The sequence below is a fragment of the Dendrobates tinctorius genome, unplaced genomic scaffold, assembly GCF_039654945.1.
Source record: "Dendrobates tinctorius isolate UK_male_01 unplaced genomic scaffold, ASM3965494v1 ptg000083l, whole genome shotgun sequence".
NCBI lineage: Eukaryota > Metazoa > Chordata > Amphibia > Anura > Dendrobatidae > Dendrobates > Dendrobates tinctorius.
The window spans coordinates 332,974-354,877 of record NW_027361751.1 but is presented as its reverse complement, the minus strand read 5'-3'; the positions used below and the strand labels follow the sequence as shown (position 1 = coordinate 354,877).

The window sequence follows — 21,904 nt, the reverse complement described above, 5'->3', positions numbered from 1 at the left end:
GCCCCCACCACTCCACTGTAACTGCCCTGACCAAAATCACTAATGACTTATTCACAGCCAACGCTAACAGGCAGTTCTCCATCCTCCTCCTTCTCGACCTGTCCTCTGCCTTCAACACAGTTGACCATTGCCCACTGCTACAGATTCTTTCTTCCCTTGGCATCGAAGACCTTGCCCTGTCCTGGATTGCCTCATTCCTTTCTGACCACACATTTAACATTTCCCACTCCCACACTACCTCCTCATCCCACCCTCTCTCTGTAGGAGTCCCCCAAGGCTCTGTCCTGGGGCCCTTACTTTTTTTCATCTATACCCTTGGCCTACGACAACTCAAAGTCCAATGGCTTCCAGTACCACCTGTATGCGGACGACACTCAGATCTACCTCTCTGGCCCAGATGTCACCTCTCTGCTGCCCAGAATCCTGGAGTGTCCATCAGCCATATCCTCCTTTTTCACCTCTCGCTTTCTAAAACTCAATGTAGACAAAACTAAACTCATTATCTTTCCTCCATCTCACATATCTTCCCTACCCGATCTATCTATTATGGTAATCAGCATCACACTCTCTCCCGCACCAGAAATCCGCTGCCTTTGAGTAACTCTCGACTCTTCCCTGTCCTTCAAACCACACGTCCAAACTCTTGCCACCTCCTGTCGCCTCCAACTCAAAAATATTTCCAGAATCCATCCCTTCTTCAGCCCTCAATCTACTAAAACTCTTGTACATGCCATCATCTCCTGCCTTGACTACTGCAACACTCACCTCTGTTGGCTCCCTGCTAACTCTCTTGCACCACTCCAGTCTGTCCTCAACTCTGCTGCCTGACTAATCCACCTCTCTCCTCTGCAAATCCCTCCACTGGCTCCCAATTCTCCAATGAATCCAGTTCAAACTACTAACACTGACCTACAGAGCCATCCACAACCTGTCCCCTCCCTATATCTCTGAACTAATCTCCCAATATCTTCCCTCACGTAATATTCGATCCTCCCAAGACCTCCTTCTCTCCTCCACACTTATTTGTTCCTCATACGACCGCCTCCAAGATTTCTCCCCAATATCCCCCATCCTCTGGAACTCCATGCCTCAACATGTCTGGTTATCTACCACCCTCGGATCCTTCAAACGGAACCTGAAAACCCATCTTTTCAGGAAAGCCTACAGCCTGCAATAACCATTCTGCCGCCTCACCACCGCCCGAGCTGCCGCCTCATCACCACCAGAGCTGCTGCACCCCTGACCTTCTGTCTCTTCCCCACTATCCCGTAGAATGCAAGTCCACAAGGACAGGGTCCTCTCTCCTCTGCACCAGTCTGTCATTGTAAATTTGTTTACTGTTAACGATATCTACAACTTTGTATGTAACCCCCTTCTCATGTACAGCACCATGGAATTAATGGTGCTATATAAATAAATAATAAGGTGAGACACGAGACATGCAGGTGCGGGAACTCAAACTTCTTATTCGAGCATGCCGAAGACACTCAGTTAGCACCCAAGCATGCTCTGATAACACCTTATCCAAGAACATTCGCTCATCACTATTGCTTACTTAAGAAGACAATATGGCCAGGATACGCCATCACGTTTTAAGTTACTGGGATCCAAGTCCTATGATCCTAGTCAATCACTTTTCCTGCACAGCAGCGCTCACAGCCACCCACATTAACATATCCAACATTTCTGCCAGTTCAGATAGTAAGGCCAATAATCTGGACAATTTTTTTTTATATTTTATACTTACTAAGACTTTGTGTGGGTAATCATGTGACTCTTGCGACTTCATCTGCCAAATAGAACACAAAAAAATTCATCATTAATATAAAAGTAATAGTAACAATTCACTGTTCTGATAACACATCACTAAGGCCAGATTCATCAAGCAGTTTTCTGGTGTAAAACTGGTTGAAATATCCCTTTCTTTTTTTCAAAATCCAAAGTTGAGCAAAAAAATTGTGGCTTTTGGAGTGTCTCAGCCAGCTTTTCCAACTTGCCAAAATGTGGGTGTCACTCAGGCAGGTGGGGCCCGGCAAGCATGCATGTATAAGAGGGGAGTCAGGAGGAAAAGCTGTAAAGGTATACTCATTTGATTTGGATCACTCCCCCGCAGCCCAAGAAACTAACACTTAAAGGAGTTGGTCACTACTAGGACAACCCTTTCTTGATCTAAATGTCTGCCCCCGATAAAATAAAGCTTTTACTCACCTCCCGTACCAACGCCGTTTCGGCAATATCAGCACTCATTGTCGCAGGGCTCTGGTGCGGTTCTTGTAACACATTAGCCTGGCGCCCAATCAGCGCTGGCATCGCTGTCCCGACCTTCATACAGTTAGGTAGTGAAGAGGATGTGAGCGCAGCTGCAGCTCTGACTTCATCACTTATCGGTATGAAGGTGGGGACAGTGACACCAGCGCTGTTTGGGCGCCAGGCTCACGTGTCAAGACAACCACAGGAGAGAGCCCCGGGAATATTAGTGTTGGAACGGCGCCAGCATGGGTGGGGAGTATAAGCTTTTTTTATTTTATCGGGGCCAAGCGTGGGGTATGAGAAGGGGTTATCATAGTAAGAATGCAGGGTAGAAGCACTGCATTGGGAAACAGAGTACACTGGCATGTATCATCAAGTTAAAATGGAACCTGTCAGAGTCATGTTGCCCAAGCCACAGAAAGCATAAAATAGTGCATGGCTGCACAACTGCAGTCAGGCATATCTTTCTTTTTACAAACCAGCCGGGGTCCATATGAAGGGATACGAGTGGTTCGATGCAGCTCCCGGACGGCTTTTATCAACACCACGATTTCATTGACAGGTCTCTCACATGTGTACACCTAAGGAGAAACCCATCATTCAACTGAATTGGGGAAAGAGGGTTTCAGAGAAAGATATACCTGGCTGCAGTTGCACAGACAGCGATTGAATTCCTGCTCTCCTATGTTCGGGAAGCATTGATCCATTCACTTTCAAAGGGGTTGCCGGCATTAGGGTAAAAGCGTGACAAGGTGACTATAGACTTGTGAATCCGCACGTCGTGCGCACTGAGGATTCTCTGGGAACAGTGGGCATGTGACGGCAAGTATGTGATTTGCATACATGCGGTCATGTGCCAACTAGATGAGTGCGGCATCGCTGAAAGCAAGTCTACTTGTGGCCATGAGACCGCCCGCTACCGGTGCCAAAGAATCCTGGCAAACCACGCCGTCCGATTTGTAGCCTAAGGCTGGACAACTCCTATGATGCAGTTGTTTTAGAACGTCCCTGCATCAAGTATTAAAAAATGAAAAATATCCCAAAAAGAAAAGAAGCAGAAAAAGCAGAGACCCACTGATCCAAGCAAATGAAAGGAAGATTCTCATCCATTTGGACAAGGGATGACTTGCTGATTGCAGGGGGGTCAGCTGCAGAGAACCAAGCAATCCTGAGGTCAGATCATGGAACTCTGCAACCCCTAGAAATGGAGTGACAGTGTACATGCTCAGCTTCCACTCCATTCATGGTCTATGAATAAAGTTGACCTGATCTTGGCAGCTCTAAAGACAAAGTAAAGGAGGCAGGGCATCTGCACCTCTGCTCCATTAAAGACTGCTGTGGATCCAGGTGGTCAGACCCCTAGAAATCCGCAAAATTTAATGTTTAGGAAATAACCCACTAACCTAATACAGTATACCTAAATAAATACTAAAATAACTTACCTCACGTTCAAGATATTCTCGTCTCTTGCGGGCACTCTCATGTCGCCAAAGCTTCAAAGAAACAAGTCCACTGATCAAATAGACTAACATAAGGACAAACAAGAAGATTATGGCTGCCGTCTGACCCCCTTCCACCCGACAGAATGTGGAATATAAGGGGTTGTTGAAAAAGGAATAGTAGCACAGTCCTCCTCGGTTTGTGTCATTGACATACACAATGGCTGCCGCCAAATAGAGAACAAACAGGCAGATGTTAATGCCAAACTCTGTTAGTGGCCACCAGTTAGAATCCAGGAGAATTGTCCTGTAATACATGGACATGCCGAGCACCAGGAGGATTATAGTAGTCAGCCATGCCAAGCCTGCCACCACTAGTACAAAGGGAGTCTTGGGGCCACTATAGTAGTATCCCCCTTGTAAACTAGCTGAATATGAATATGGCTGCGAATAACCAAACATATTGTACCATTCATTGTCCTTGTGAATATAAGCTGTAACACAGGCAAAAACACCAGCTCCGAGCAAGAGTTCCACAACGCCCAGGATTCTCAGCAATCCGGCCCACGACTTCATGTAAGAGTATCGCAAGTTGTACTCTTCTACCATCTCACTATAGGTTTTCACAGTCTGCGTCTGGCGACCTAGAGACGCGTATGGATCATCAGCAATCATGGCATCAGCTTCTTTCTTAGAGTTGTAGCTACCACCAGAACCTCCGTATGGGTCTCGGTACGAGTTTCCAACCAATTTTGAATCCACAACTGAGCTTTTTCCATGAGGTCCAGAAGCGGGGAGGGACGGTGAACGAGGGGGTGAACAACGTTCTCCTCCAGAAATGTAGTTAATATCAGAAATGGGCTCTTCCCATGCAGTTTCTCTTTTACTCTTGAAAATGTTTTTCCAGGAATCTGGAATAAAACGTCGTACAGGTCTCAGTTCAAGTGCAGTAACTGGTTCCTCACTGTCGCTTGGAAAGAAGTCCGTCCCAAATGGAGGACTCAGTGGCAGTGGAGGTGGTGGCAATGGATCTGCGCTCAGAGCCAACTGGCAGTCCTGTAACGTCTGCAGATTACCTCCTGGCTCATACGACTCAACTGGCACTTGGTCATATTGGACACCACGGCCATTTGTAGCTCTGTGTTTGGATCTTGGTGCTGAAGACGATTCTCCTCCAGACATTTGTGTATGCTTGAAGAACACAAAATGACAGTATGAAAACCAACAAAGAGGAAATATCTCAGTCAAAAGCTACCTTTTACTTTGTCCAATAGATACAACAGAAGCTACACAAACATGTCTGGGAATTTGCTACAATGTATCAGTCTGGAGTCCAGGCTGCTTAGCAGCTCCAGACTGGATATAACAAGTGGATATCAAGACCAGCTATGTATAGAAGATCCTCAAATCATTAGAAATCGAAACATGTTCGCTTAGAAATTCATCCAACTTTCATTTTTACAATGTATAAAAATTATTTATTTAAAATTTCATAAAACGAGTGTATATAACTTTTTAATATACTTAGTGTTTCAGTATAGCAGATCTCTACTTGGTGTCAGTGAATGCATACTTTCTAGTTTACAGCCAGAGGCTTAACGGTTAAAGGGAACCTGTTAAGAGGATTCATGCTGTCCAAACCAAGGGTAGCATGATTCAGACACTGGCTTTGGTTTTGCTGCAGTGTTCCATAGAAAACATAGTTTTAGGCTATGTTCACAAGTTGCGTTTTTGCTGCGGTTTTTTTTTTTCTGCAGGCGAAGCCTGCTGTCTTGGCAGTAAAGAAGCAGATTACAAAAAGCAGGTTGTGCTGCGTATATGCAGCATTTTTATTGTCTCTTGTGCATGCTGATAAAGTTTAGTGCCCCAAAAAAACTTCTTTAGGTTTTCGCACCAAAAACGCAGCAAAAACTGATAGCTGTGTTTGTTGCTGTGTTTTTGCACTTACTCATTGCTTTCTATAGGTGAAAAAATGCTGCAAATATGCTGAAAGAAGTGACATTCTGCAGTTTAAAAAAACGCAGCAGTTTTCCAATTCAGTCAGGAAAAAACAAGACAGTTTGGCTGGTACTGTAAAACACACTTTAAAATTTGCATTAAAAAAGCCGCAAAAACTCAACATTAGCCTAAAACTGATCATAGTCTAAAACTACTACCATGGATGATGCCACTAGGTTAACTACAACAAAAGGCCAGTTCCTGGGTGCTTCTCATCCAGTCCCCTAGACAGACAGGTGTATAGGGGGAAACCTATCAGTCAAGAATAGAATAGGAGATGGCACTGGAGACCTGCATCTAAGACTAGCCATCCTTGTATTATTGTTTGCCACTGTCATTTCTAATTAAAAGGAATCTGTCACAATTTTTTTGCTAAACCATCTGAGAGAAGCATGATATAGGGACAGAGAGCCGGAATCCAGCAATGCGTCTGTTACAAGATGCGGGCGGTAACTGCCTTTTACGGAACAATAGCTTGGTGGTGGGAATGATATAATACAGATAGTGAGTGAATAACTTCATGAATGTTTCTCTTAGTACATGGAACATCTTTATACACATGCTCTCCGTCCTTCCCATAAATGCACAGCTCTGCCTTGCCTAGTCCTCGGTCCTCACCATAACCCAGCACAATACTTCAGGAACTTCTCTTACCCCAATAACGATGCTACAGTCAGTAAGTGAGAGCCCTGTACTTCAACTTGTGGTTCGGGGTCCTTTTTCCCCTTAGGGAAGCTACTTTTCCACTATGGTCGTTAGTCAACTTCTCAGCTTGATGAAGTCTTGGAACTACCACCTGGGGCACTCTTCTTCTCACGTTCCCTGCTCTGATCCGTCCCATTACCTTCTGGACTTTCAAGCTCAGTATTGTGTTGCTAGGTTTCCTGCCCCAAAATCCCATCTCTTGAGAATCACTCACACATTCTTTCATTTCCTGTATCTCGTGCGAGGTAGCGCTGTCATTCGGGTAGGGGATACTCGCTTGTTAGCCACAAAACTAGATCTAGCACGGGTTTACCACAAAACAAGCATAGTCCATGCGGTGTACTCAACATCATAAAACTACAGCAGCAACTGGAAACAGCATATAAACAGCAGAGCGTCCATGACAAAGCTTCACTCTGTAAACGCTGTGTTCACACAGGTTGTACAATGTCCAGCATACAGCCTCTCTAAGCCTCACTTATCTCACCCACATCCGGGTTTCCTCATGGCTGCTTCAGCTTACTGCAGACGTTCATTCCCTCCAGGGAACTCTCAGGCACTTGCAGCCATTAAACCACAGCGTCCACATGCTGTCAGGAAGGTAGCCACATGAGACCTTCCAAACGGACCAATCGGGTCCCTGCATTCACCACATATGACCTACCCTGGCCACATTATATGGTCCATAGCCACGCCCACCACGTCACATGACTATGACCTCATCACAGGTCCTTCAACCACTCACACTCTTCACAACAGTGTTCTTTAAACATACCCCCTGGGTGGGTTTGTAGGTAACCAGGACCGCCCATCTCCCTAGTTACCTGGAGACTTCTCCCCTGACACATTAAAGCAGCACCTCAGCAGTAACACTGCTGATCAACACATAAGTCTCCATCTCAAAGCAACCCACTTTAAGATACATAACGGCCATTCAGTATTCTGCCATTCATCCTTTCTCCTGGGACATCCACACAGCACCCCCTAGCGGACACAATGGTTACTACACCACATACCTCCCCCCTCTGTTCAAACTTGTGGGGTTGAACACACAACATTACACCAGGGTCTCGCGACCGGGCACTCACTACACCTTGCCCCAAAGGTCGAGAGAACCGTCTCCATCTGTCATACGGCCTCGTTCCTACATTAGACCTCCCCCGCTCCCAGCGGTCAGAACATCGGTCATTGGCTTTGACCCTCCAGTCACGGGCTGTCTGCGTCGTCAGACACTGGTTAGTCACCATCCTTTCTCTAAGTGTCTTGTAAGAAATGGTACCCCACCACATCTAAGTTTACTTTTCAGTGCATTAACCTCACAGTTCTTTGCATCTGCTGTCTCTATAGCAACCTCCAGTTCACACTGTAACCTACGGTGTAACGTATTGGCATGTTGAGTCTCTTTCTCTGCTTCTTCCACCTGGCATTTCAACTGTTTCACACGCACATCATTTCCCTCCGCCAGACCTTTGTACTGCTCAGAATTATGCCTTTCATCATCCATTTGCCTTAGTACAACCCTCAGTTTTTCCTTCGTATGACGTACTTGTTTGCTAGCAGATTGTCGCACTTTAATTTCTGCATCAAGCTGTTCCTCCAATAGTGCAACCTTTGCTTCTAAGTCCTTATTCTGGCGAACTAATTGCTTAGGGGCACTCTCATTCTTCTGAGCATTACTACGTTATGTCTTCAGATCAGCATCCATCTGGACAACCTGAAGTGTGGCCTTTCTCAGCTTGTCATTGGCTAATTCAACGTTGCCGTGTTCTTCCTCCACTTCTTCTTCAAGCTGAACAATGCGAGACACTAACCGCCTCTTTTCTTCCAAAGCCAGAGCACCTTCACCTCTGTTGTTGGCAATCTCATCAGCCAGTTCATCTCTTTCCTGCTGTGCTTGTCTTTTAGCACACTCTGCAGCAGCAAGCTCCGTCTGCAAACGAATCACCTCTGCTTCCATACTTTTCAGTTTCTTTTTGTCTTCACACTGTTCCTCATTCAGGCCTGGCCGCTGTAAGTCTTCGTCCCACTTCTTCTCCCGCAGAAGACCTCTTACAGTTTCTGTTAGTTCTCCTACCTCTTCTCTGAGGGACTTATTCAGACCTTGCCACGATGCCAGGTGACCTTTGAGCTCGAAGACTTCTTTCTCTAGGTCATCTAGTCTGTGCTCCCTTTCTCTCTCAGAGCCACAGTCACCCCTAGAGTCTGAGTCACGCCGATCATCCAAGTCAACCCTCCAGTTACTCTCTGACCGTGTGTCCACTCCAGTCACCTCATCTCCCAGACCACCATCTGTCTTGTCACAAGACGTCAGGTCCGTCAGTTGGGCAGATGTACTTCTTCCGGTCAGTTCTACCTCTGACTAGAGTTGAGCGATACCGTCCGATACTTCAAAGTATCGTATCGGATGGTATCGGCCGATCTTTAAAAAAAGTATCGGTATCGCCGATTCCGATACCGGAAGTCCCATTCAAGTCTATGGGACTTCCGGTATCGGAATAAGAAAAACCCTTTCCTGCCCTTGTACAGCCTCTCTGGGGTCTGTACGGGCCTTTCGGGGGGCTGTGCCGGCCTGCCAGGGGGTCTGTGCAGGCTCCGGTGGTCTGTGCCGGCCTGCCGGGGGGCTGTGCAGGCTCCGGGGGGGCTGTGCAGGCTCCGGGGGGGCTGTGCAGGCTCCGGGGGGGCTGTGCAGGCCTGCCGGGGGGCTGTGCCGGCCTGCCGGGGGGCTGTGCCGGCCTGCCGGGGGGCTGTGCCGGCCTGCCGGGGGGCTGTGCCGGCCTGCCGGGGGGCTGTGCAGGCTCCGGGGGTCTGTGCAGGCATCGTCCGATGGGACTACAAGTCCCATCGGGCGATGCCTGCTACCATGACAGTGATTGACACATTAGCCAATGATGGGACAGTAGTAGTCCCATCATCCGGCTAATGTGTTAAATGTAAAAAAAAAATAAAAAAAAAAATTACATGCTACATACATACAACATGCATACTACATACATGCTACATTCATACTACATACTACATACATGCAACATACATACTACATATATACTACATGCATGCTACATACATACTGCATGCTACATGCATGCTACATACATACTACATACATACCACATATATACAATACATTCATACAATACATACATAGACATACAGTACATATAACATAGAGTAACATACTTACCAATACTTGTCACATTGTTCCCCGAAGCCATTGTCTTTCCGGAATAAATATTAACATAACAAACCACAAAAATACTCACCCACGATCCGAAGCAGTCCACGAGTGTGTCCCACGACGATCTTGGGTAGAGAACGGCAGCATCAGATGATGCTGCCGTTCTCTACGGGCTGCAGGAATCCAATGACGGAAGGTAGGTATCCTTCCGCACTGTATTCCTCCGCCACTTAAAAAAAAAAAAAGTCCCTAGTCTCACTTTATGCCATTGCTGTGTGGGAAATTCCCACGCAGCAATGGCATAAAGTGAGACTAGGGACTTTTTTTTTTTTTTTAAGTGGCGGAGGAATACAGTGCGGAAGGATACCTACCTTCCGTCATTGGATTCCTGCAGCCCGTAGAGAACGGCAGCATCATCTGATGCTGCAGTTCTCTACCCAAGATCGTCGTGGGACACACTCGTGGACTGCTTCGGATCGTGGGTGAGTATTTTTGTGGTTTGTTATGTTAATATTTATTCCGGAAAGACAATGGCTTCGGGGAACAATGTGACAAGTATTGGTAAGTATGTTACTCTATGTTATATGTACTGTATGTCTATGTATGTATTGTATGAATGTATTGTATGTATGTAGTATATATGTGGTATGTATGTAGCATGTAGTATGTATGTAGTATGTATGTAGCATGTAGTATGTATGTAGCATGCATGTAGTATATATGTAGTATGTATGTAGCATGCATGTAGTATATATGTAGCATGTATGTAGTATGTATGTGGTATGTATGTAGCATGTAGTATGTATGTAGCATGCATGTAGTATATATGTAGTATGTATGTAGCATGTAGTATGTATGTAGTATGTATGTGGTATGTATGTAGCATGTAGTATGTATGTAGCATGCATGTAGTATATATGTAGTATGTAGTATGTATGTAGTATGTATGTGGTATGTATGTAGCATGTAGTATGTATGTAGCATGCATGTAGTATATATGTAGTATGTAGTATGTATGTAGTATGTATGTGGTATGTATGTAGCATGTAGTATGTATGTAGCATGCATGTAGCATGCATGTAGTATGTATGTAGCATGCATGTAGTATGTATGTAGCATGCATGTAGTATGTATGTAGCATGCATGTAGTATGTATGTAGCATGCAGTATGTATGTAGCATGTATGTAGTATGTATGTAGTATATATGTAGTATGTATGTAGCATGCATGTAGTATGTATGTAGTATTTTTTTTTTTTTTTTTTTTTTTTTTTAACATTTAACACATTAGCCGGATGATGGGACTACTACTGTCCCATCATTGGCTAATGTGTCAATCACTGTCATGGTAGCAGGCATCGCCCGATGGGACTTGTAGTCCCATCGGACGATGCTTGCACAGACCCCCGGACATCAGCACAGCCCCCCGGCAGGCCGGCACAGCCCCCCGGCAGGCCGGTACAGACCCCCACAGGGTGCACAGACCACCGGCAGGCCGGCACAGCCCCCCGGCAGGCCGGCAGAGACCCCGGGCAGTCCACACAGCCCCCCGGCAGGCCGGCACAGCCCCCCGGCAGGCCGGCAGAGACCCCCGGAAGGCCCGAAATGACGGCGCATCATGATGCGCACACACCGCGCATCATGATGACGTCAGGCCGTCAATCAACTGAACTTCCGATTCCGAATTCCGATATTGAAAAAATATCGGAAGTCGGTATCGGAATTCCGATACAGCAAGTATCGGCCGATACCCGATACTTGCGGTATCGGAATGCTCAACACTACCTCTGACCTGTCCACGTCAGGAGCAGTCACCATCTCAATACGTGTTAGGCCAACAGTAGAAACGTCTCCACCCTCCTGCCATATGTCATCAAACACGACAAAGTCCCGGCCCCTCTCCAAGGCATAGACTAAGTCCCGTAGTATCCCGCCCCCTTGGCACGCACCACCTTTGGTCCCCTCGAACATTACTCGGTCAACTGCATAGTTCACCGTGACACCATGTTTACAGCAAACCCTGGCGTTTTTCTCAGTCAGAGATAAAACGAGAGGAGTTCCTGTCAGAGTCACCTGGACTCTCTGAGTCCAGTCTACCAAAGACTCCTTCCCGGTGCAGCATCACGGTACACACCTGAGGCCCGTCATTATCTGGAAAATACATGCCGCACTCCTCAAAACTCATACAGACACACTGCGGTTCCCCAGACATACCCAGTGAGGCAACCAGTGCTGCCATTTCCTGAACCACCCCAATTTGGGTCACTGCCCCCTCCTGGGACTCCACCCCTTTTTGGGTTACCACCCCAATTTGGGTCACCGCCCCCTCTGGGACCCCACCCCCTTTTGGGTTACCACTTCAATTTGGGTCACCACCCCCTTTTGGGCTACCACCCCAATTTGGGTCACCACCCCCTCTGGGACTCCACCCCCTTTTGGGCTACCACCCCGATTTGGGCCACCGCCCCCTTTCGGGATTTCCCCATGTCCGTTCTGCAGAACTTCTTATGCCACAGTTCACACAGTACAGTTTGTCTCTTTTACGATACCACACATGTCTTTGTTGGCACCACCACAGCTCCTGCTGTCACCGATCACAGACACCACCGGCTGCTGTTCACACACACAGCGGCTGGTGTCCTCTTCGTAACCCCGCCGAGTTACAGGAAGCCGCTTGTCCCTTCATAACCCTGTCGAGTTACCGGAAGCCGCTTGTCCCCTTCGTAACCCCGAGTTACAGGAAGCCACTTGTCACCTTCTTGACTCCCACTGAGCCACCGCAGGCTGAGTTGAGAAAAGAAAAGAAAACACACCACACAAAAAACTCACGTGTCCTGTCTGTGTGCTATTCAGGACGCACCGTCTCCGCCTGAGACCGTCCAACACACAGGGCGCACGGGTGCTATTCAGGGAGCCGACCCTCCTCCCAGGGTTTCCCAACACACCGGCCTTACCAGGTCCAGGGGCTTAGCGGGTGCTCTTCAGGACATCAGTCTCCGCCTGAGACTGCCCAACACTCATGCCTCACCAGGTCCAAGGTCATACCACATGCTCCAGGGATCCGATACTTCTCCTAGAATCTCCCAACACTGACCCTCCAGGACCTTGCTCACTGAACCCTCCAGGTACACAGTCTTTCCCACTGACCAAGGTCAGTACAACACGAACACCTGTCCGTTAGCTGTGTCGGCCACACAGGTCCTCGGATACCTCCTCTCCACAGAGGCACCCTGTAGCAATCACCAGTCTCTTTCTCACTGACCCCGGTCAGTACAACATGGTTTTCACGACCGTCGCCTGCTGGCCGCACAGGTTCTCGGACCCCTCTACCGCAGAGGTATCCTATAAGTCTCTTTCTCCTGGGGAAACGGCCGCACTGGGCTCACCGATCCGGACAGTGCCTTACTCACTAGGCCGCCCCACAGTTCCAGAACCACAGCTGGGCAGTGGCTTCCCCAACCATCAGCCCTCCTGGCTCAGCGTTGCCATTAGCAACCGACCTTGCAGTCCTCTTCCGTTGCTCCTAGCAACAAGGCTACAACAATGCCCATAGCTTTCTCCAATTGCGAGGTAGCGCTGTCATTTGGGTAGGGGATACTCGCTTGGCAGCCACAAAAGTAGATCTAGCACGGGTTTTCCACAAAACAAGCATAGTCCATGCGGTTTATTCAACATCATAAACCTACAGCAGCAACTGAAAACTGCATATAAACAGCAGAGCGTCCATGACAAAGCTTCACTCTGTAAACCCTGTGTTCACACAGGTTGTACAATGTCCAGCATACAGGCTCTCTTAGCCTCACTTATCTCACCCACGTCCGGGTTTCCTCATGGCTGCTTCAGCTTACTGCAGATGTTCATTCCCTCCAGGGAACTCTCAGGCACTTGCAGCCATTAAACCACAGCATCCACATGCTGTCAGGAAGGTAACCACACGAGACCTTCCAAACGGACCAATCGGGTCCCTGCATTCACCACATGTGACCTACCCTGGCCACATTATATGGTCCATAGCCACGCCCACCGGGTCACATGACTATGACCTCATCACAGGTCCTTCAACCACTCACACTCTTTACAACAGTGTTCTTTAAACATACCCCCTGGGTGGGTTTGTAGGTAACCAGGCCCACCCATCTCCCTAGTTACCTGGAGACTTCTCCCCTGACACATTAAAGCAGCACCTCAGCAGTATCACTGCTGATCAACACATAAGCCATTCATCCTTTCTCCTGGGACATCCACACAGCGCCCCCTAGCGGACACAGTGGTTACTACACCACACTCGCTATACATTTGCTTGGTCTGCACTCACCCAAGGCAAGCCCAAGTCATGCGGGTCAGCTTATTTATCAGACAGTAGGTCTGCTTCAGCTGCAGGCTGGGCCTTATATGACTTCCTGACAGGAAACTGTCTCTGCCCCTTCCCACTCCGGGCTTGCCCCAACTATTAACTCCCTGCTACTGGGCACAACACAACCCATCCCTAATAACACATATTACTTAACATGTCATACATAAAATACGTTGCAACAATACATGTGTCTTTCAGAGGTAACACTTCCATCTTCTTAGAGATCACTTACTGAGCTGCTTGCTGTCATTTTGATAAATTCACTGTTTTCTATGCTGCAGATCTAGCAGTTACCTGATTGGTGAGCTCTGTATAACCCCTCCTACACCACTGATTGGCAGTTTTCTGGGTACACTATACATGAACAGAAAGCTGTAGTCAATGGTGTGTGCAGGGTTATACAGAGCTAATGAATAAGGGGGACTACTTGGAATTATTTTTACTGGTCTTCTAGTGATAACCTGCTGATTAAACAGAGATTTTATCTAAGCTACAGCAAGCAGCCCAATAAGTGCTGAAATGGGTCGCACTCACTGTCCCTTAAAACTCTTCTTCTTGCCAGGACCCATTGAAGCCCTATTTGGTGAGAAATGGCTGTCATCCATGATGTATTCCGTCCATCCCTGCAATTCGCTGTTTTAACTATTTTTCAATAAAGAAGAAGAATTTTAAGGGACAGTAAGTGCGACCCATTTAATGCTATATACTCCATTTCACTGTGTGATTCTTTTTGGCGTGCATCAGGAGTTACCCCCATTTGGCTTCTTCGGTCATTCACACATACAAGTATGTATGTGGCAATGAGATGGTGACGGCACGCATTCCTCATATCCGCCCAGTACATGATACATCGCTGGAATCAGGGTCTATGGCTCTACATTATGCTGCTGTCAGATTAGGTGGCAAAAATCAGATTCCCTTTAAGTATTCTATGAAAATGCCACAGCTGACAGGTTGCATTTACAGAGAACCTGTCAGCAGGATTTTGCTAAGTAACCTACAGACACTGTCAGGTTGGCAGTGCTAAACTGATTAAAATAATACCTGGGGTGCAGAAATCCGTCTTGTGTAATCGGTGTTAGAAGTTTGCAGCTAATGATATACCCGGGCTCCAAGGCGGGACTGTAGGTAGAGTCTTATCTTCCTGCTCCAAGCCAGAGAAACCAAGAAGACACCTGCCCACAGGCCGCCCGAAGCACAGTCTGTCTCTATTATGAAGAACATGTTTGTGCGGCCTGCCGACTGGTTCACTTTAAGGACCACACCTATTTGGTCTTTAATTGCCAAAACAATGTTTTTTGTTTTTTTTTGCTTTGTCATCATATTTGAGGAGCCATAAAAATATTAATATACCGTAATTAACACCATTGTACAGGTTGTATAAGGACTTTGTAGGAGTCCAATTTTATATAGTTTTACCTTTTGTTACTTTAAAAAAATACATGTTTGTAAAAATGTTTTTATTATTTGTACATTTTTCTGTTATTGTAATTACTGCTGTCTTCTACTGCAAATAGAACTATATTATTAAGCCCCGCGACAACCTCATACAGTCTGAAAAAGGGTAAGTGGCAGCTACAAGCTGACATTTACTAGGTGGTTCATCAATTCAGTCCATGACACTATATCCAGATAATCTATTAAACTTCAGCATTTCACTTTTTAAATAAATTATAAATATAAATAGAACATATCTAAAGAAAGGAAATGATAAACTTCACACTAAGGCCGGTTTCACATTAGCGCTTTTTCAGCGCGCGCACGGCCGGGGGTAGCTCCGCCCCCGAGCCGGCTCTCTGCCCGGCGTGCCCGCCCCTTCCTTGTAGCGCCGCCTCCTAGCGGACAGCGGCGCCTGCGATCGGCGCACCCTATCTTTAGCATAGGGTGCGCCGATCGTGCGCAGGCCGTGCGCTAGTTGCGCTTTGACCTGCGCTGCGCACTTTTGACGGTGCGCCGTGCGCGCCAAAATCCGAAAAGTTTGATTTTGGCGCGCACGGCGCACCGTCAAAAGTGCGCAGCGCAGGTCAAAGCGCAACTAGCGCACGGCCTGCGCACGATCGGCGCACCCTATGCTAAAGATAGGGTGCGCCGATCGCAGGCGCCGCTGTCCGCTAGGAGGCGGCGCTACAAGGAAGGGGCGGGCACGCCGGGCAGAGAGCCGGATCGGGGGCGGAGCTACCCCCGGCCGTGCGCGCGCTGAAAATGCGCTAATGTGAAACCGGCCTAATTCCCATCCGTGCAGTTAGCCAGGAGTATAAGACAGACATAGGTCAGTATATAATACCTTTATTAGGAAATAACCTCATAACGACAAAGCGCCTGTGTAAATTTACAGCATGGGATTAAAGGGGTGGTCCGAAGGCAAAGTAATTTTCATTCTAAATCCCTACTTAGTACCATAATCTAAACTATTTTCTAATATACTTGCATTAAAAATTCTCTATCACTCCCTGACTTCACTAACTGCTTTCCTTTCTTTTATTTATGCTTCCTTTTGGATGATGCTTCGTTTGAGAATCCCAGTGCATGCTGATATAGTCAAACTAAGAGTCATCGGGGGACTGAGGCTGCAGTCACCGCAGCAGCCCCTGCCCCCCTCCCGGAGACGAAGAGTCACCAGTCATACTCGTTTCAGGGGCTGAGCTAGTCTCTGTGCAATGTGCCCTGTTTCACAGGCTGGGCTAGTCCCTGTGCGGTGCATAATGACAGTGCGCTCTCTGTAGTAACAAGCCAAACACAGAGTGGTGTCACAATACGCAGCATGCAGAGACATCATGGCAGGGGTGGCGTTGGTCTCTGCACTCTGAGTATTCGGACACCGCTCTGTTGCCAGCTCGTTACTGCTGTTCTGAGTAGAGATGAGCAAACTTGTTAGGAAAATATTTGCCAATCTCAAATTCGGCATGAACGTAGCACATTCGGATTCATGTTCGCTTTCACAATCATTTTTCCTCAAAGTTGGCAAAACTTGGTCACAGTTCGGTAAAAGATTGTGTTTCCACTAACACTTTTGTTGTTATTACTTTGGTGAGAATAGTGGTTCTGTATGATGAGTGGGGTGGACGTGTTCTATGAGGGGAGGGAGTGTACTTTTTTTTTTATATATGTAACTTAATGTGTGTACATTCTGGCAGTCAATCAGGGTGCATAAACCATCCACAATGTCATGACACAAGGACTTCTATCATTGGCTACCAAAGTCACATACACCTCTCCATATGAAAAGCAGACATGTTGTTTTGCTGGCGCCATTTTCTCAGTGTAACAGTACAGAGAGGCTGCTCATGCTGTAATTTAACTTGTCATATAGTTAGAGAAGACCTAGTTCTTTGTGAAATCGACCTTCCAGCATCTAACTAGTTTGTGCTAATAGGGTTGTGCAGTCTATACTCTACATTTCCTACTCAAAATAACCGCCCCGAGGAAGCTGGCACGAAACGCGCGTCGGGGTTGCCGCATCTCATTGTCAGGTATATGTACTTAGCACTTTGTCTTTACTTGTCTATTTTTACATTCATGTGCACTTTTTTGTATTTTGAGGGATTAGAATCCACATGATGGATTTGTTCTTTACTAACTTGGGGGTTTACTGATAGTATTGGATACAATGAACTGTTGGAGTATATGGTCACAGGGCTATTACTTTATTTAGGGTGTCTCCTCACACTGTTAGAATGTTTAGACTGTGGTATTTCACTACTATACTTCTGCTACACTAGCTCATCTGTCCCAGGGTTTATTCACTCCACGATTTATTTTGTACTATTAAACTTTTCTCCCTGATTATTGTGGTCTGCTCACATGTTATGTGACACTCTTGATTCTTCTCCTTATTTTTATGCTCATTATCTATTCAAATAAAATTTATTTTTTATTGCATATACCGTAACTGCTCACTTTTTACTTCTTTTTTTGGGGTTAATGGCCTAGATAGGAAATGCGATTTAACCCCTTCACGACCTTTGATGCCACATAGGCGTCATGAAAAGTCGTGCCAGAACGACCCATGACGCCTATGTGGCGTCATGACTTTAAAGCCCCCCTGCGGGTCGGGTGACCGGGGTCACTGAAAGGTCATCCGACCCGCAGATACAGGGGGCTTTGTTCTTCGCCACAGGGGGCGTGGCTTCGCCCCCACATGGCTACGATCGCTCTGATTGGCTGTTAAAAGTGAAACAGCCAATCAGAGCGATAGTAATATTTCATCAATGAAAATTGATGAAATATTACAATCCAGCCATGGCCGATGCTGCTGTAGCATTGGACATGGCTGGAAACACCGATTCCACCCCCCCCACCGGTGATCCCCCCCCCGCAACTGAATGACAGCGGCGATCTGCCGCCGCTGTCATCATCTGCCCCCCTCCCATTCCCTCTGCTCCCCGCCAGCTTCCGATAACCCCCTCACCCCATCTCACCTCCCCCGGCACCTTCTAAGTCCCCCTGTCGCTCCCGGTGTCCGGCGGGTCCGGTTCATGGGCGACGCCATCTTGAAAATGGCGGGCGCATGCGCAGTGCGCCCGCATCTGCCGGCTGCAGATTCCATTCTTTCATTTTGATCACTCTCACAGTGATCAAAATGAAAGAAAAAGTAAATAAACCCCCCGATTATCACCCCCATAGGTAGGCACAACTAATAAAGTAAAGAAAATATTTTTATTTTTATTTTTCCATTAGGGTTAGGGTTGGAAAGAGGGTTAGGGTTGGAAAGAGGGTTAGGGTTGGAAAGAGGGTTAGGGTTGGAAAGAGGGTTAGGGTTAGCGTTGGAATTAGGGTTAGGCTTGTGGTTAGGGATGTGTTAGGGTTAGGGCTGTGGTTAGGGGTGTGTTGGGGTTAGGGTTGGAGTTAGAATTGAGGGGTTTCCACTGTTTAGGCACATCAGGGGGTCTCCAAACGCGACATGGTGCAACCATTGATTCCAGCCAATTTTGCGTTCAAAAAGTCAAACGGTGTACCCTCCCTTCCAAGCCCTGACATGTGCCCAAACAGTGGTTTACCTCAACATATGGGGTATCAGCGTACTCAGGAAAAATTGCACAACAACTTTTGGGGACTAATTTCCCGTGTTACCCTTGGGAAAATAAAAAATTGGGGGCCAAAAAATTATTTTTGTGGAAAAAAATTATTTTTTCATTTTCACGTCTCTGCATTATAAACCTCTGTGAAGCACTTTGGGGCTCAAAGTGCTCACATCACATCTTACATACGTTCCTTGGAAGGTCTAGTTTTCAAAATGGGGTCACTTGTGGGGGGTTTCCACTGTTTAGGCACATCAGGGGCTCTGCAAACGTAATTACGACCGCAGACTATTCCATCAAAGTCTGCATTTCAAAACGTCACTACTTCCATTCCGAGCCCTGACGTGTGCCCAAACAATGGTTCCCCCCCCACTTATGGGGTACCAGCGTACTCAGGACAAACTGGACAACAACTTTTGGGGTCCAATTTCTCCTGTTAACCTTGTGAAAATAAAAAATTGCAAGCTAAAAAATCATTTTTTTGAGGAAAAATTTTTTTTTTATTTTCATGGCTCTGCGTTATAATCTTCTGTGAAGCACTTGCGGGTTCAGTGTGCTCACAACACATCTAGGCAACTTCCTTATGGGGTATAGTTTCCAAAATGGGGTCACTTGAGGGGGGTTTCAACAGTTTAGGTACATCAAGGGCTCTGCAAATGTAACATGACGCCCGCAGACCATGCCATCAAAGTCAGCATTTCAAAATGTCACTACTTCCCTTCCGAGCCCTGACGTGTGCCCATACAGTGGTTTTCCCCCCACACATATGGGGTATCAGCGTACTCAGGACAAACTGTACAACAACTTTCGGGGTCCAATTTCTCCTGTTACCCTTGTGAAAATAAAAAATTGCGAGCTAAAAAATCATTTTTTGAGGAAAATTTTTTTTTTTATTTTCATGGCTCTGCGTTATAATCTTCTGTGAAGCACTTTGGGGTTCAGTGTGCTCACCACACATCTAGGCAACTTCCTTATGGGGTCTAGTTACCAAAATGGGGTCACTTGTGGGGGGGTTTCCACAGTTTAGGTACATCAAGGGCTCTGCAAATATAACATGATGCCCGCAGACCATGCCAGCAAAGTCAGCATTTCAAAATGTCACTACTTCCCTTCCGAGCCCTGACGTGTGCCCAAACAGTGGGTCCCCCCCACATATGGGGTACCAGCGTACTCAGGACAAACTGTACAACAACTTTTGGGGTCCAATTCATCCTGTTACTGTTGTGAAAAAAAATTGCGGGCTAAAAATCTTTTTTTTTTTTGAGGAAAAAAAATGATTTTTTATTTTCATGGCTCTGTGTTATAAACTTCTGTGAAGCACTTGGGGGTTCAAGGTGCTCACCACACATCTAGATAAGTTCCTTGGGGGGTCTAGTTTCCAAAATGAGGTCACATGCCGGGGGGGTTCTACTGTTTAGGCACACAGGGGCTCTGCAAATGTAACATGACACCCTCAGACCATGCCATCAAAGTCAGCATTTCAAAATGTCACTACCTCCCTGCTGAGCCCCGACATGTGCCCAAACAGTGGTCCCCCCCCACATATGGGGTACCAGTGTACTCAGGACTAACTGTACAACAACTTTTGTGGTCCAATTTCTCCTGTTACCCTTGTGAAAATAAAAAATAGCGTGCTAAAAAATCTTTTTTGAGGAAAAAAAATGATTTTTTATTTTCACTGCTCTACGTTATAAACTTTTGTGAAGCACTTGGGGGTTCAAAGTGCTCCCTACACATCTAGATAAGTTCCTTAAGGGGTCTAGTTTCCAAAATGGTGTCACTTGTGGGGGAGCTCCAATGTTTAGGTACACAGGGGCTCTCCAAACGCGACATGGTGTCCGATAACGATTGGAGCGAATTTTCCATTCAAAAAGTCAAATAGCGCTCCTTCACTTACGGACCCTGCCGTGCGCCCAAAGAGTGGTTTATGACCACATATAAGGTATCTGTGCACTCAGGAGAAATTGCCCAACACATTTTAGGATCCATTTTATCCTGTTGCCCATGTGAAAATGAAAAAACTGAGACCAAAAGAAAATTTTTGTGAAAAAAAAGTACTTTTTTTTTTACCGATCAATTTGTGAAGCACCTGGGGGGGTTCAAAGTGATCACTATGCATGTAGATAAGTTCCTTGGGGGGTCTAGTTTCCAAAGTGGGGTCACTTGGGGGGAATCTCCAGTGCTTAGGCCCACAGGGGCTCTCCAAACGCGACATGGCAAGTGCTAAATATTCCAGCATATTTTCCATTCAAAAAGTCAAATGTGCTCCTTCCCTTCCGAGCCCTGCCGTGCGCCCAAACAGTGGTTTATGACCACATATGAGGTATCAGTGTACTCAGGAGAAATTGCCCAACAAATTTTAGAATCCATTTTATCCTGTAGCCCATGTGAAAATGAAAAAAATTAATGATAAAAGAAAATTTGTGGTGCAAAAAATAAAATGTCCATTTTTTCCTTCCACGTTGCTTTAGTTCCTGTGAAGCACCTGAAGGGTTAATAATCTCCTAGAATGTAGTTTTGAGTAGCTTGAGGGGTGCAGTTTTTAGAATGGTGTCACTTTTGGGTATTTTCTGCCATATAGACCCCTCAAAGTGACTTCAAATGTGAGGTGGTCCCTAAAAAAAATGGTTTTGTAAATATTGTTGTAAAAGTGAGAAATCGCTGGTCAACTTTTAACCCTTATAACTTCCTAACAAAAAAAAAAAATATTGTTTCCAAAATTGTGCTGATGTAAAGTAGACATGTGGGAAATGTTATTTAGTAACTATTTTGTGTCACATCACTCTCTGGTTTAACAGAATAAAAATTCAAAATTTGAAAATTGTGAAATTTTCAAAATTTTCGCCAAATTTCTGTTTTTTTCACAAATAAACGCAAAAATTATCGACCTAAGTTTACCACTAACATGAAGCCCAATATGTCACGAAAAAACAGTCTCAGAATCGCTAAGATGCGTTGAAGTGTTC

At 46.3% G+C, this 21,904-nt stretch overlaps 2 protein-coding genes across 3 annotated transcripts in view; both read right to left on the bottom strand.

The window, feature by feature from the left end:
* Positions 1–21,904, bottom strand: part of MARVELD2 (MARVEL domain containing 2) — a 75,337-nt gene that overhangs the window by 46,776 nt on the left and 6,657 nt on the right. For both annotated transcript variants that reach the window (XM_073584025.1, XM_073584026.1), the window contains exons 2-3: positions 3,693–4,880; positions 1,748–1,789 (exon numbers count right to left, since the gene is read on the bottom strand). In XM_073584025.1, the coding sequence (XP_073440126.1) occupies positions 1,748–1,789; positions 3,693–4,871 (1,221 nt within the window). In that variant the 5' untranslated portion in view covers positions 4,872–4,880. The remainder of the gene's footprint in view (positions 1–1,747; positions 1,790–3,692; positions 4,881–21,904) is intronic.
* Positions 7,488–13,881, bottom strand: LOC141097214 (uncharacterized). The gene is made up of 2 exons (XM_073584332.1): positions 11,352–13,881; positions 7,488–8,745 (listed from the first exon to the last, which is right to left on the bottom strand). Exons 1-2 carry the CDS (start codon positions 11,535–11,537, stop codon positions 8,074–8,076), a joined length of 858 nt encoding a protein of 285 aa, XP_073440433.1. The 5' UTR covers positions 11,538–13,881; the 3' UTR covers positions 7,488–8,073.

Excerpts from the sequence above, each read along its gene's own strand:
- LOC141097214 (XM_073584332.1), bottom strand. The coding sequence starts at position 11,537 with ATGTTCGAGGGGACCAAAGGTGGTGCGTGCCAAGGGGGCGGGATACTA. Across the intron at positions 8,746-11,351 it reads CTGACGTGGACAGGTCAGAG|GTAGAACTGACCGGAAGAAG; the intron begins GTAGTGTTGAGC and ends CTCTAGTCAGAG.